Raw genomic sequence first — 13,540 nt, forward strand, 5'->3', positions numbered from 1 at the left:
GTGCCAATGTCGTACCAGCCTTAAGGCGCAGGGGTCAGAGTCTCCTTCCACGATGGCATCTGAAGGAAGTTCAAAAGCAAAGGATCACATATGAACTGTTATTGCCCATAAAGGAAATAACTGTTACACATAAGAGTTCTGGCTCCCTCCTCACCAGTTATAGAAGATTCATTAAATGTAATTTACATTCACTATGTCAAAAACAGGCAGCTAGAGCTATTGTCTTAAAAGAAATACATCTAAAATGGTGCAGTCACTTTGGAAAATAGTGGAAGGTATTCAAGGGTTTAAACATAGGGTTATCCTAAGATCCAGCAATTCCACTCCCAAGTGTATTACCGAGAGAATTAAAAATGTATGTCCGTGCTAAATCTTGTACACAAATGTTCATGGCAGCATTATTCGTGATAGCCAAAAAGGGGAAATAGTCCAAAGAGCTGATCAGTTGAGAATGGATAAACAAAATGCGGTATATCCATACAAAGGAATATTGTTCAGTTGTAAAAAGGAATTAAATACTGATACGTGCTACAACACGAATGAACCTTGAAAACATTATGCTCAGTGAAAGAAACCAGACACAAAAGGCCACATATTGTATGATTCTATTTATATGAAAAGTCCAGATTAGGTAAATCCAGAAAGATGGAAAGTAGATTAGTGGTTGCTGCAGGATAAGGGAGAGGAGAATGAAAGTGACTGCTAACAAGTGTAGGGTTTCCTTTTGGGTGAGGAAAATGTTCTAGAATTAGATAGCGGTGATGGTTGTGTGACTATGAAAATATACTAAAAACCACTAAATTATATACTTTACATAGGTGAAGTTTATGGCATTGTAAATTATACCCCAATAAAACTGCTGTAGGGGTGCTTCAGTGGCTCAGTCAGTTAAGCATCCTAATCTTGCTTTTGGCTCAGGTCACCATCTCGAGGTTTGAGGTTCGTAAGCTCAAGACTCACATCAGGGTCTGTGCTGAAAACACAGCCCCGCAGCGCTCTGGCAGTGAGTGCACTCTCTCTCTAAATAAATAAATAAACTTAAAAAAAAAAAAAACTGCTATAAAGAAAGAAATGGTCCCCAAATGTTACTGAAACAGTTTTGGATAAGTATGGCTGGGTGGCAATTTTTATTTCTACTTTTCTAGGTTTTTTTTCCCAAAATGTCCCCCCCTCTAATGGGCAGTGATTACCAAGTGAAGATCTGGAATCGGACAGATCTAGCTGGATTCAAATCCAAGTTCCTTCTGAATTAACTGGATAATCTTGGGTAAACTACTTAATTATTCTACACTTCCGGCTCTTCATGAAAAATTGGGGCGATATATTGCTTACCACAGGGGAGTTGGGAGAATTTAATAAGAGAGTGCTGTAAACTGCTTAGATCAGAGCATGGCATATTAGTAAGTGCGCAAGAAATATCAGCTGCCTTTTTTTTTTTAAGCTTTTTTATTTTTTCAAGTCATCTCTATGCCCAATGTGGGGCTTGAATTTACCACCCAGAGATCAAGAGTTACATACACACAGAGCCTAGTGGCTCAGTCAGAAGAGCATGTGATTCTTGATCTTGGGGTTGTGAGCTGGAGCCCCATGTTGGGTGCAAAGATTAGTAAAAATAAATAAACTTTACAAAAAAATAAAGTTTAGTGTCTTGAATATCTTCTAAAAAAAAAAAAAAGTTACATGCTCTACCAACTCAGCCAGCCAGGCTCTCCCTGACATTTCCATTATTAAGAATAAAAGACAATAAAATAATACTAAGTTTTACAGATAGTGCTTTTATAGCACTACTGTAGATGTTTTACATATTTTAATGTATTTAGTCCTCACAACTCCCTTGTAAGGTAGGACACACTTATGCCCATTTTACAGATGAGTGTTAAGTGTGACATTTACCAGTGACATGCAGTCTGCACATTTTGTAGTAATTTAGGGACACATAAAGAGCATAGAAAGCTGAGGCAATCGGGGGGATTTCATGAAGCAAGTGGCCATGGAAGGAAAGATGGGCCCTGGTTAATCCTACATGGCTGGGAGAGGATAGTGAGGGCCTTGCATGTAGAATGGAAGTTTCCAAACAAAGGGGTGGAAAATAACATTTGTACAATGTGGTGATGAGTACAGATTTTGTGTTATATTATTTTCTGTACCTTTGTGCACCTTAGAAATAGTAATTAACAAAAATTAAAATATTTAATTACTGTGTTCTGAAGAAAGAACACATTTTCTTTCGCTAAGTCTTTGATATACGTATATATATTTACCTATATATTTATATTTACATATATATAAGCAAATGATAGTTTTCTTTATTCTTTCTAAAATAAACCTTGGTTTTTAAATTCTATTTGCCTGTTAAACTGCTACGCCTTGGAATTTTTTTTCCATATGGATCTCTCTTACTCCTTGTTACAACTGCATATTCCACACTAAGAATGTTCCAGAATTTATTTTTCCCTTCCTCACAGATCCCAAGTTTCTGTTACAAGCATTATTTGTAAACACTGTACCAACCGTAAAAGCCTGTCCCATGCACTGTCTGAGGTAGGTATCAGGAAGCGGAAATACCAAAAATCCCATATTCAAAAAGTGAATCAAGGGGTGAATGGAAAATCTCTGTACTTCCCTGTCAATTGCGTTGTAAACCTAATACTGCTATTTAAGAAAGAAATAGTCTTAAAAGAAAAAAGTCAGAGACGGGCACGCTGGCGAACCGGGAATCCAGGCAGTTTCTCACCTGCTCCAGGCCGGAGCGTGGGGTCCCATCAGCCCGCCCGCTGGCGGGCCGAGGAGGCACCTGGTGGAGACTCCTAGCCCCCGGATTAGGTGCAAACGCACGGTGACCTACTACCCTAGGGACACGCTCTCCGCCCCGCCTCGAGGCCCTTCATTGAAAAAAAAAAAAGAAAAGAAAGAAACCTTGGCGATCACGTGAAGCCGGCATGCCGGTCTCATGACGTCACGAAGCGCGGACCAATGGGAGCTTCTGTTTATGTCGGGGGTCATCAGAATATCAGAGCCCCCGCGCGCAGCCTCACCCCGCCGCTGCCGCCGCCGCCGCCGCGCCGCTCTCCGGCTCTGGTCGAGAGCGCCCAGCTGGAGCGGGAGGCGGCGCGGCTGCAGCGCCGCGGGGAGGGCCGCGCCGGTTGCCTTCTGCAGCCGCGTCTCCGCTAGCTGGCCCTGCGCCGTCCCTGGGGCACTGTGCAGCTTTAGTCCGGGACTGAAGCTGCCGGCCTTCGCGGGTGCCTGGATCCGCGTCCCGCCTCAGCGCCCGGAGGACATGCGGAAGAGAGAATGAGCCAGAGGGACACGCTGGTGCATCTGTTTGCCGGGGGGTACGGTCCACACTGGGCGTGCGGGCTGGGGCTGAGGGTGCTGGGCAGAAGGCCGTGGCCTGACACGCGGGCGACACGGGTGAGGGGGCTCCAACCCGCGGGGCCGAGAGGGTGAGACCCGGGCGGGGAGGGGTGAGGGGGCTTGAGCCGGGGGTGCTAAGGAGGCTGAGGTCGGACGGGGAGGGTTGGGGGCTGAAGCCGGGGCGGGGCGTGAGGCCTTAGGCCCGCGGAGCCGGGGCGAGGCTGGAGCGCGAGCCTGAGGAGCGGCGGGCGGGGCTGGGGGACTACGCGGGCCAGGGCCACGCGTCGCGGCCTATCCGGTGTCCGAGATGCGGGGCCGCGGAGAGGAACGTGGCTGCAGGCCTCACGGACGTTCCTAGGCCTGGGGGTACTGGGCGGAGGTGCCGAGGCCGAGGACAAAATGGGCGCCGGGGCCGCCTCCTCCCTCCCCCTGTGCCGCGCGTGCTGCGAGGCCTCCTCACGTCGCTCACGCAGCACCTCGGACCTCGGGCAGCTGTTTTCCCAGCCCACTCCGCGGGGGTGGGTCTTTGGGGGGCTGCCGGCACCCCCGGGGAGGCTTTGGTGTTCGCTCGCCGGCTGGAGCTGTACGTTTCTCGCTCTCGGAAAATTTTCTGCCCGGGTTTCTCCAGGTTGCGAGATGCGGTGCAAAGCGTCCGTGCCTTTGGGATCGGATTCTTTTTGTGAAAACCAACCCTCTTGCGCACCCGCTGCTTTTCGTCTGGTGAAAGGAGAAAGTCGGGGGTAGGGAGAGGTCAGATGCTTTGGCCATAGTTACTGTGTGTACAAGATTAGGACTCAGCCTAAAGTCTCAGTTCCCTGATTGCCAGCCTACATGCTACAGATACTTTGTTGAGCCAGTTTAGTCTCTTTTTTAGGTTTATTCCTTCCAAGTTATTTGGGGAATGCTAGAATTTTTTAAGTTTAAGAGTTACTTATCTGTGGGATCATGTTACTCCAAAAACGGCTTCGGTGAAATATGCTGAGGCTCTTTTCTGTCTATATGACTATATAGTCTCATCCCCTTAAAGCGTACAGTTTGTTTTAAAATCGACCACTGTAAGACTTTATTGCCAACGATGGCAGTACTTTTCTTCCGTTGGCGTATTCACTCAACAAACTCACTGTGCACCACCAGCCATGGGCCAGTCACCGTTGTGGCATAAAAAAGTGTTTTTCTTGTAATCTGTGAGGCCAAGCTTAGGCGATGTATTTTCCACATTTCTGAGACTTTTACCAATGATCCATCTTTCTGATATGTTAACTAAATCTTAGCAAATTAAATCATTTTTTTAAAAAACCATTAATCATGTAGGTAGGTGTTCTTGTAAAGGTATCTTGTTATGCAAACAATTGGGCTTCCTTGCGTAATTCTATCACAGGTAATACCCGAAAGTTAGGAGACTGTGCTGCTATTTTGAGTGAAAAATGGACAAAACCTTTTTTCCATTATGTTATTTTAATAATGTCCATTATTTTAATTGCTTCATTTGTAACGTGAGGGAGGTGTACTATATGATCTCTAAGGCCCTTCCTAGGTCCTAACATTTCTACTACTCTACGTTCAAGATTCATGTATTAAGTTTTGTTAAAAGTGGGGCATGGTAACTTGAAGTGTTAGCTTGATTGCACTGACTTCCCAATTTGGATTAAGATCATCGGTCATTTTTTTGTTATGAATACATGTAAAGGCCCTCCTTGTTAGATTTTTCCCTAAAAGCAGAAATGGAGAGTGTTTGCAGCATCTAAACAATAGATTTAGGAGCCTCTCTTCCACAAAGAACCTAGCATTTGCAGGTATTTTGGAGCATTAAAAGGTACTGGGATGTAGGGCCTGATACAACGTAGGTGATCAGCCTTGTAAATTCCCTTCCTTTGTATCTCTTGACTTTACATTTATATGCGGTTGCATAATTTGTTGCCATAAAATCTGGTTTATCTTTTTTTTTTTCCCCCTTGGTGTATCGTTTTCAGAGAAACATTAGAACTAGGAAGGATGGTAAAGATCATCTGGCTCATCCCCTTAAAAATGTGGAAAAATACTGAGGTGTATTGATTTTACCCAAGGTCAAACAGCTTTCCATTCATGTAAACTGAGAGATAAATAATGTCTAACAGATCCTTCTATCTCTCTATTATATGAAGTCAATTTTATAGAATATTCTGGAAGTCTGTATGTTAAGCATTGTGGAAGTACACATTGGGTTGTGCCAGTAACGTTCTCAATTGGAGATGTTGAATTTTTTTATATATGAAAGTTGCTTACTTAGGCAATTGTTTTCAGGACATTCTTCATAGAAAGCTAGATTTCATTATTTTTATCCTGATAGAATCACATTAATTAGGAATTAGGAAAGTTTTTTTTGTTTGTTTGTTTGTTTTTTACTTTAATAGTAATAAGCTGAAGAAAAGGAGAGATATCTTTTTATGAGCTTTACACACAGGGATCATTTAGATTAAGTTCTAAAAACTCAATATATTTTAACAACTAAATAACCTTTCATAGTGGCATTTAATCTTAGGCAAAAATTGAGTATATGGCCTTTGCATCATTTCCCTGATAATTATAATTATGTTCAAGTATGTGTTTATTAGGATTTCAGAGCGATTTCAAATAGCCTAGTAGCTATGTTATTAAATCAGAAACATTCGCGACAGACCAGTGCTGGACCTTGGGTCTGGACCGGTGCTGGACCTGGTTTATCTTTAGTACACCCTTTGGTCCCATTTTGTATTTGCCAGAGTTAATCTTCAGAATTTATAAGGTCATTGGTTAGGTCAGGGAAGTTACGGAAGCAACTCGTGTTAACCTGCAAAAAGGATGTAGATAAGATTTATTTAAGCTGTACTTCTTAATTTTTTTTTAATGTATATTTATTTTTGAGAGACAGACAGACAGGCATGAGCAGCAGAGGGTCAGAGAGAGAGGAAGACACAGTCTGAAGCCGGCTCCAGGCTCTGAGCTGTCAGCACAGAGCCAGATGCAGGGCTCAAACTCACGAACGGTGAGATCATGACTTGAGCCCAAGTTGGATGCTTAACTGACTGAGCCACCCAGGAGCCCCTGAGCTGTACTTTTAATAACACTATAGGTATGTGAAGATATAAGCAGTATGATATATATTTTTAAATTCTTTAATGGAACTATTTATTTTCTGTTATTATGTCAGCTACGTATGTGCACCAAGAGGCACTTTGCTTTTTTATTTTGTTCTTTGAGAGAGATTGTCTCAGATAGAAGGAATAACTCTTGGAAACTGTCCTTTCTAGATTTTTTTGATGTTATAGAATAATGAACTTGTATGCTGTTCAGCTGTCAAACTTAACTGTTCTTTGCTTGCTAATCAAAGCACTTAAAGCCAGTGAGCAAGTGGCTTTGAATTGTAACTTTGTCTTTTAACAGTAAAGCATCCAATTTAGTACTTTATTACTAGTAGTAGCAAATCACATTGGTGATACCTTGCAGCTGATCTTAACTCATTGGTCAGGTCACTGGATCAGAGGGACTCAGGACCAGTTAGAAGGCGAGAAAAGAAAGTGAAAGCCTGCTTTAAGGCACTTGAAGTGGGAATGGTCAGGGGAAGTGTGAGAGGAAGTTTGGAATGCAGAACCACAGAGACTTGAAGATAGCTGGATGTCAGAAAGCCTCTGTATGCCTTATACACTCTTCCAACTGATGATTGTTAGCCTTTAATATCTCATACAGAGGAGCTTCTTCACATGGTCTTTTTTTTTAATTGTGTATATTTAAGGTATACACCACAACATGATGATTTGATGTAAGTATACATAGTGAAATGATAACATCACATCTGATGCAGTTGCCATTTTTGTATGTGAGACCATCTGAAATCTCTTAGCAAATTTCCAATATTCAGCACAGTAGTATTTTAATCATTATGTTGTACATTAGAACTTTAGACTTACTCATCCTACATAACTGCAATTTTGTACTGTTTGACTAATACCTTCCTATTTCTCACACCTCTTGCCTTTGTTAACTACCCTTCTGTGGTTTTTGACTTCTATGTTGTTTGACTTTTTTAGATTTTACATATAAATGAGATCATGCAGTTTTTTTCTTTCTGTGCTGGTTTATTTCCCTAGTATAATGTCTTCCATGTTCATCCATGTTGCAAACGGCAGGATCTTATGCATGGCCTTCTTGATCTTGGAGTCTCGCAGCCTCACTACATTATACATTTCTATTTTGCAAGTTTTTTTCTTTATTTAGTTTTTAAATGTTTATTTTGAGAGAGAGTGCACACACATGAGCAGGAGAGAGGGACAGAGAAGAGAGAATCCTAAAGAGGCTTTGCATTGTCAGTGCAGAGCCCCATGTGGGGCTGCAGGGCTTGAACTCAGGAACTGTGAGATCAGGACCTGAGTCAAAATCGAGAGTTGGATGCTTACTGAGACACCCAGCTGACCCTATCTTGCTAAAATTTTAAAGCATTATATTGGCTGTACAAATTAATATTCATGAGGAGTTTGCTCATTATAAACGGTAAAAAATACGTAAATCAGTATTCATTGCTAAGAAACTTTCTTTTTGGGAGACTAGAATAAAACAATTTTAAATGTTATTTTTATATAGAATATTTTAAAAATTATTTCTAGTCTTTTCCATTAATTGTTTTGTAACTTGGTTGGCGTAATAAAATGTGCTATCCAAATCTTACAAATTAATAAATGAGACAGTACATATTTAATATATTTTAGTTGTACTCACATTTAAGTTGTGAAGCTGAATATGCATGCATTGTCCCTGCCCTCCAGCTATTAAGTTAGCATGCTGCTTTAATCTTGCAGTAAATTGACCAGTGCATAAAAAATACCTCTACCCCCAAGCACTTAAGATGTGTAATAATAACAATACAGAAGAACAGATTCTTCTCCTTATATCCTTCCTGGTTAAGTTGCATCTAACTTAGTATAGAACAGCATGCTTCAAATTTATAGCAACCCATTAGTGGATTATGAAATCAATTTGGTTTATAACCAACATTTTTTAAAAAAGATAAAAATTCTGCAAAATGTGCATGGGGATATACTGCATCTTGATGTAAAATACTCCTTCTGGATTTAAGTTAGAGATTTGAAAGGAAAAGAGCTGAACTAAGAATCAGGAGATTTGGGTTGTTCTTTAATTGACTGTGAACGTGGAGCAACTAATTTTCCCTTGGAAGATTTTTGTTTCCTCATCTGCAGATTAAGGAAGTTGGGCCAAATACACTGTCTCCTACCTCTTAAATCCTGAGTTATCAAATGCTACAATGTTCATTCACTCATTCAGCATGAGTGCTTGCTATGTCACAGGCATTAGCAGAGATGTTGGGGTTATTGGTATTGGATATAAATTGCTGATTTCCTGATGCTTACATTGTAGCATCAGGGAACACAGCAGAAGGTAAAGTAAATAAAATATGTTAAGTGACAATATGGGCTGTAGAAAAGAGTAGTGCAGGGAAGGTGGATAAAGAGTCAGTGTAGGGGTTTGAGAGAGAGAGTGCAAGCAGGGGAGGGGCAGAGAGAGAGGGAGAAAGAATCCCAAGCAGGTTCTGCACTGACAACAGAGAGCCCAGTGTAGGGCCCGAACTCATGAACCGAACCGTGAGATTATGACCTGAGCTGAAGTTGGATGCTCAACCGGCTGAGCCACCCAGGCACCCCCAATGTGGGGGATTTTTTATATGGCGATCAGACAGGACATCACTGAGAAGTGACAACCAAGCAAAGATGAGGTGAGATAGTAACCCATTCTCATATTTGAGGCAAAAATACGAAGATGAAACAGCAAGAACAGAGATCCTGAGGCAAGAGCATGGTTCATGTATTAAACTCTAATTAGAGCAGAAGCCAGTGGCTTAGACCAGGATGGACATGATGAGAAGATTCCCGATTTACTTAAAAAAATTTTTTTAATGTTTTTATTATTTATTTTTGAGAGCGTGAGAGAGAGCATGAGCAGGGGAGGGGCACAGAGAAAGGGGAGACACAGAATCTGAAGCAGCTCCAGGCTCTGAGCTGTCAGCACAGAGCCTGATGTGGGGCTTGAACTCAACCACCAGCTGTGAGATGTGACCTGAGCCAAAGTCAGCCACCTAACTGAGCCACCCAGCTGCCCCAAGATTCCAGATTTATTTTAGGGTACTGAGTCCAAGACACTTGCATACCATACACATCATTTTTTCATGGGGTCCAGTGAGTGGGTCCCAGAAACTTCAACCATATGCTCCAGTTAAAAACCCCTGCTGTTCCAAAAAAACAAATACTGCTAGAGTTTTGATTAAAATTATTTTAAAAATAAATGTATGCATATCGTGTTTTTTTAAGCTCCTTTAAGATTTTTATTAATCAGCATTCCCCATCTCCCCTCCCTCCACATTTCCTTCCTAGTGGGAACCTAGTACATGTCTTAGCTATGTGGAATTTTCTTCATACTTTCTGTTCTGGTAGATGAGGATTTAGTTATACCATTCTCTAATTCCCCTATCTTTCTATTCTCAGTAGATAGTTACATTACAGTTTTTTGGTTAAATCAATGGGCAGTGCTTACCTTATCGTGACACTATAAATATTGGTGATAGTAGGGCTCAGTTATTGACCTTTTCTTTCTTGAATAACTTCATTTTTCCTCCCTTGGAGTTAATAATCGCTGCTCATTTAAAATGCTTAGTGGGGCACCTGGGTGGGGTTAAATGTCCTATTTCGGCTCAGGTCATGATCTTATGGTTTGTGGGTTTGAGCCTTGCATCGGGCTGTGTGCTGATAGTTCAGAGCCTGGAGCCTGCGTTGTATTCTGTGTCTCCCTCCCTCTCTGCCTCATCCCTGCTTGCGTTCTGACTCTTTCTCTCAAAAATGAATAAATGGTAAAAAAAAAATTTTAACAAAAAAATTAAAATGCTTAGTAATATGAGTACTTGAATATTTAGTTTTATATCATCAAATATATTCATCTGTCAGTCTTTTTTTCCTGAAGTTCTTCATTCCTCTGAACTTTGTTACCCAAATCCTTTCTGGACTGGTTATTTTCTAATCCTGACATATCTTGGGATTCCTTTCTCCCTCTCCTGTTACTCATTCTGTTCCTAAATTCAATTCCCCAGCCCCCATTTTATTGAGATATAATTTGACGTAGAGCCTTGTATTGTTTTTAGGTATATTCCCTCCCCTTTTTTAGATTAAGCCCTTAACTCGCAGAACACATTCTTTAGTAGCTGTGTAAGAAAGGGTACAAGGTAGGAAAATTCTTAAATATTTCTTTGTATGCGAGTGTATTTATTCTTTCTGCTTGACAGGTTTGGTACAGAATTCTAGAATAAGTAATCTGCAGTTGTTGGGAATTCAATTTTTTTTTTATGTTACCTTTTATTCTTTGTGGAAGTTGATAATATCTTTGTTCCCAGCATTTTATTTTATTTTTTAAAGTTTATTTATTTATCTTATTTTGAGAGACTTAGCAAGCAGGGGAGGGGCAGAGAGAGAGAGCATCTCAAGCAGGGTCCAAGCTGTCAGCACGGAGCTCAACACAGACCTTGAACTCAAATCGTGAGGTCTTGACCTGAGCTGAAGTCTGACGCTTAACCGACTGAGCCACCCAGCCACCCCTTTGTTCCCAATATTTTAAAAGATTGTAGTAGTGCAACTTGGTGTGAGGTTTTTAAGTATCTATTGATTCTACCTGTGAAACCTGGCCAGAGATTCTTTTAAGCTTTTTTTTAAAGTTTATTTATTTATTTTGAGAGAGAGACTATGAGCAGGGAAGGGGCAATGAGAGAGGGAAAGAGAGAATCTCAAACAGGATCCACACTGTCATCGTGAGTTCAACCTGGGACTCCAGCCCGTGAACCTAGCAATCATGACCTGAGTCAAAACCAAGAGTTGGATGCTTAACTGACTGAGCCACCCAGGCACCCTGACCTCAGAGATTCCTAAATTCATGTTCTTTAGAGATTTAAGCTTCTGCCTGGGAGCATAGTTTTACTGGTAACATGGTGGTGAGTGGGAGGGGTAGATCCCACTACAGTATCCCAACTTCACTATATAGCCTATCAGCCAGCCCTTCTATTTTCAGTTCTTTGCCTTACTTCCATCTTGAGTACTTCATGCCCTTAATCTTTAGGCGTCTGAGATTCTGCAGGGCAAAACTGCTGCTTTCCTTTGGTAGTTCCTTCTTTAAGCCTTTCTTCCTCTTTGTTAAGTCAGTTACCCCTTCCTACTTGTTTCATTGCTTGAAATCGTAGGTCTTGTTCATTTCTCCCCTGGTTCTCCGTCTTTGTAGCATATTTCTTTAGACAGTTGAGGTTTTTGACGTGGAGAAGAAATAGTCTATAGTTAATTCCTGTTGTCATAAGTAGAGATTTTATTTTTTTTAGCTTTTTTTAATGTTTATTTTTGAAAGAGAGAGAGAGACAGAGTGTGAGTGGGGGAGGGGCAGAGAGAGAGAGGGGAAGACACAGAATCAGAAGCTCCGAGTGATCACAGAGCCCAATGCGGAGCTTGAACTCGTGAACGGCGAGATCATGACGTGAGCTAAAGCCAAACGCCAAACCTAATGAGCCACCCAGGCGCCCCTCGTAAGTAGAGATTTTAAGTGTTTATTGACTCCAAGAGTTTTTTTCTGCATCGATTTTAATTTCAGCTTGGATAATAATTTTAAATGACTTTAAGATAAAAACAGCATGAGAGATACTGGAGTGTCACCCCTGTGCTTGCATACCTGTTGCATTTTGTAACTTAAAACTGCTTCAGGACAACCTGAGTGCTTGTGTGAACACCTACTTACATCACTCCCTAGCTCTGTACAATTTAGATCCTCATTACTTGTTGAATTATGTTTTTAGGAATTACAGTATATATATATATATATATATATATATATATATATATATATATATCTTGTCTGTGGTCTGGCCTTAAAGTATTTGTAATAGTTTCTGTTACAGAATTTTAGGTATTACTATCAGTAATAGATGCTGATAACTTCAGTAGGTAATATTTTTTTAGTATTTTCTATGTGCCATGTGATGAAATACTGTACATGGGTTATATCATATATCATTTTTACAAGAAGACTGTTTTCACCCAGTAAATTGTTTTTTGTGTGTATAATAGGTTTATTTTCTTGGAATCAGGAGTAGGGTAAGAATCATGGCCTATGTGCTACCTTGGCTTTTTTTTTATTTATTTTAATTTTTAAAAAATACTTTATTTTTAAGTAATCTTTACACTCAGTGTGGGGCTTGAACCCATAACCTCGAGATCAAGAGTCACACACTCCACCGGCTGAGCCAGCCAGGCACCCCAATATTTATTTATTTTAATTATAGAAGTAATTCATGTTCATTCTGAAACACAAGAATACATTTTATGTTTTACAGAATATAAAACCAAACCAATATGCATGATTATTAAAATTTGGGGCCTATTTCATTTTTATGTTCAATAAATTTACAAAGTAAATATACTAAGTAGTTAAAAAGAAAAAATCCAGGTAACTTCACGTTAAAAACAGCTATGATGTACTCTAACTAAACCACTATTGTAGTGTGAATACGGTGTTTTACTGCACAGGTTGTCTTCAGTTCTGCAGCATATACTATAGCATGTACTGTGATGATTCACATTTCTTGCCACTTAGCCCTCACCAATGAACAGAAACAAACTTGTGGCTTCTGTTTAAGATTTTGCTTCTGGTCTTTTACATAAAGTTGACCTTTGGGGCGCCTGGGTGGCTCAGTTGGTTGAGTGTTCAACTTCAGCTTGGGTCATGACCTCACGGTTTGTGAGTTTGAGCCCCTCCTTGGGCTCTGTGCGGCCGGCTCAGAGCCTGGAGCCTTCTTCGGATTCTGTGTGTCCCTCTCTCTCTGCCTCTCCCCCAGTCATGCTTTGTCTGTCTGTCTCTCTCTCACTCTGAAAAATAAATAAACATTAAAAAAAAATTTTTTTAAGTTCACCTTTGATCAACATTGATACGAACTGCACAGGGTCCACTTACAGGCAGATTTTTTGGGGATAACTACAGTACAGTACTGCAAATGTATTTTTCTTAATAACATTTTCTTTAGTTTTATTGTAAGAATACAGTATATAACACATACACAAAATATGTATTAATCAACTGTTTATGCTAGTGATAAGTCTTCCAGTCACCAGTAGGCTATTAGTAGTTAAGTTTTGAGGGAGTC

At 40.6% G+C, this 13,540-nt stretch overlaps 1 protein-coding gene across 1 annotated transcript in view; it reads left to right on the top strand.

Moving 5' to 3' along the window:
- The first annotated feature begins 3,112 nt into the window (after positions 1-3,112).
- Positions 3,113-13,540, top strand: part of SLC25A36 (solute carrier family 25 member 36) — a 37,298-nt gene continuing 26,870 nt past the window's right edge. The window contains exon 1 of the mRNA XM_040480336.1: positions 3,113-3,332. Within this exon, the coding sequence (XP_040336270.1) occupies positions 3,292-3,332 (41 nt within the window). The 5' untranslated portion in view covers positions 3,113-3,291. The remainder of the gene's footprint in view (positions 3,333-13,540) is intronic.

The sequence above is a fragment of the Herpailurus yagouaroundi genome, unplaced genomic scaffold, assembly GCF_014898765.1.
Source record: "Herpailurus yagouaroundi ecotype Mexico unplaced genomic scaffold, PumYag 159, whole genome shotgun sequence".
Classification (NCBI taxonomy): Eukaryota; Metazoa; Chordata; class Mammalia; order Carnivora; family Felidae; genus Herpailurus; species Herpailurus yagouaroundi.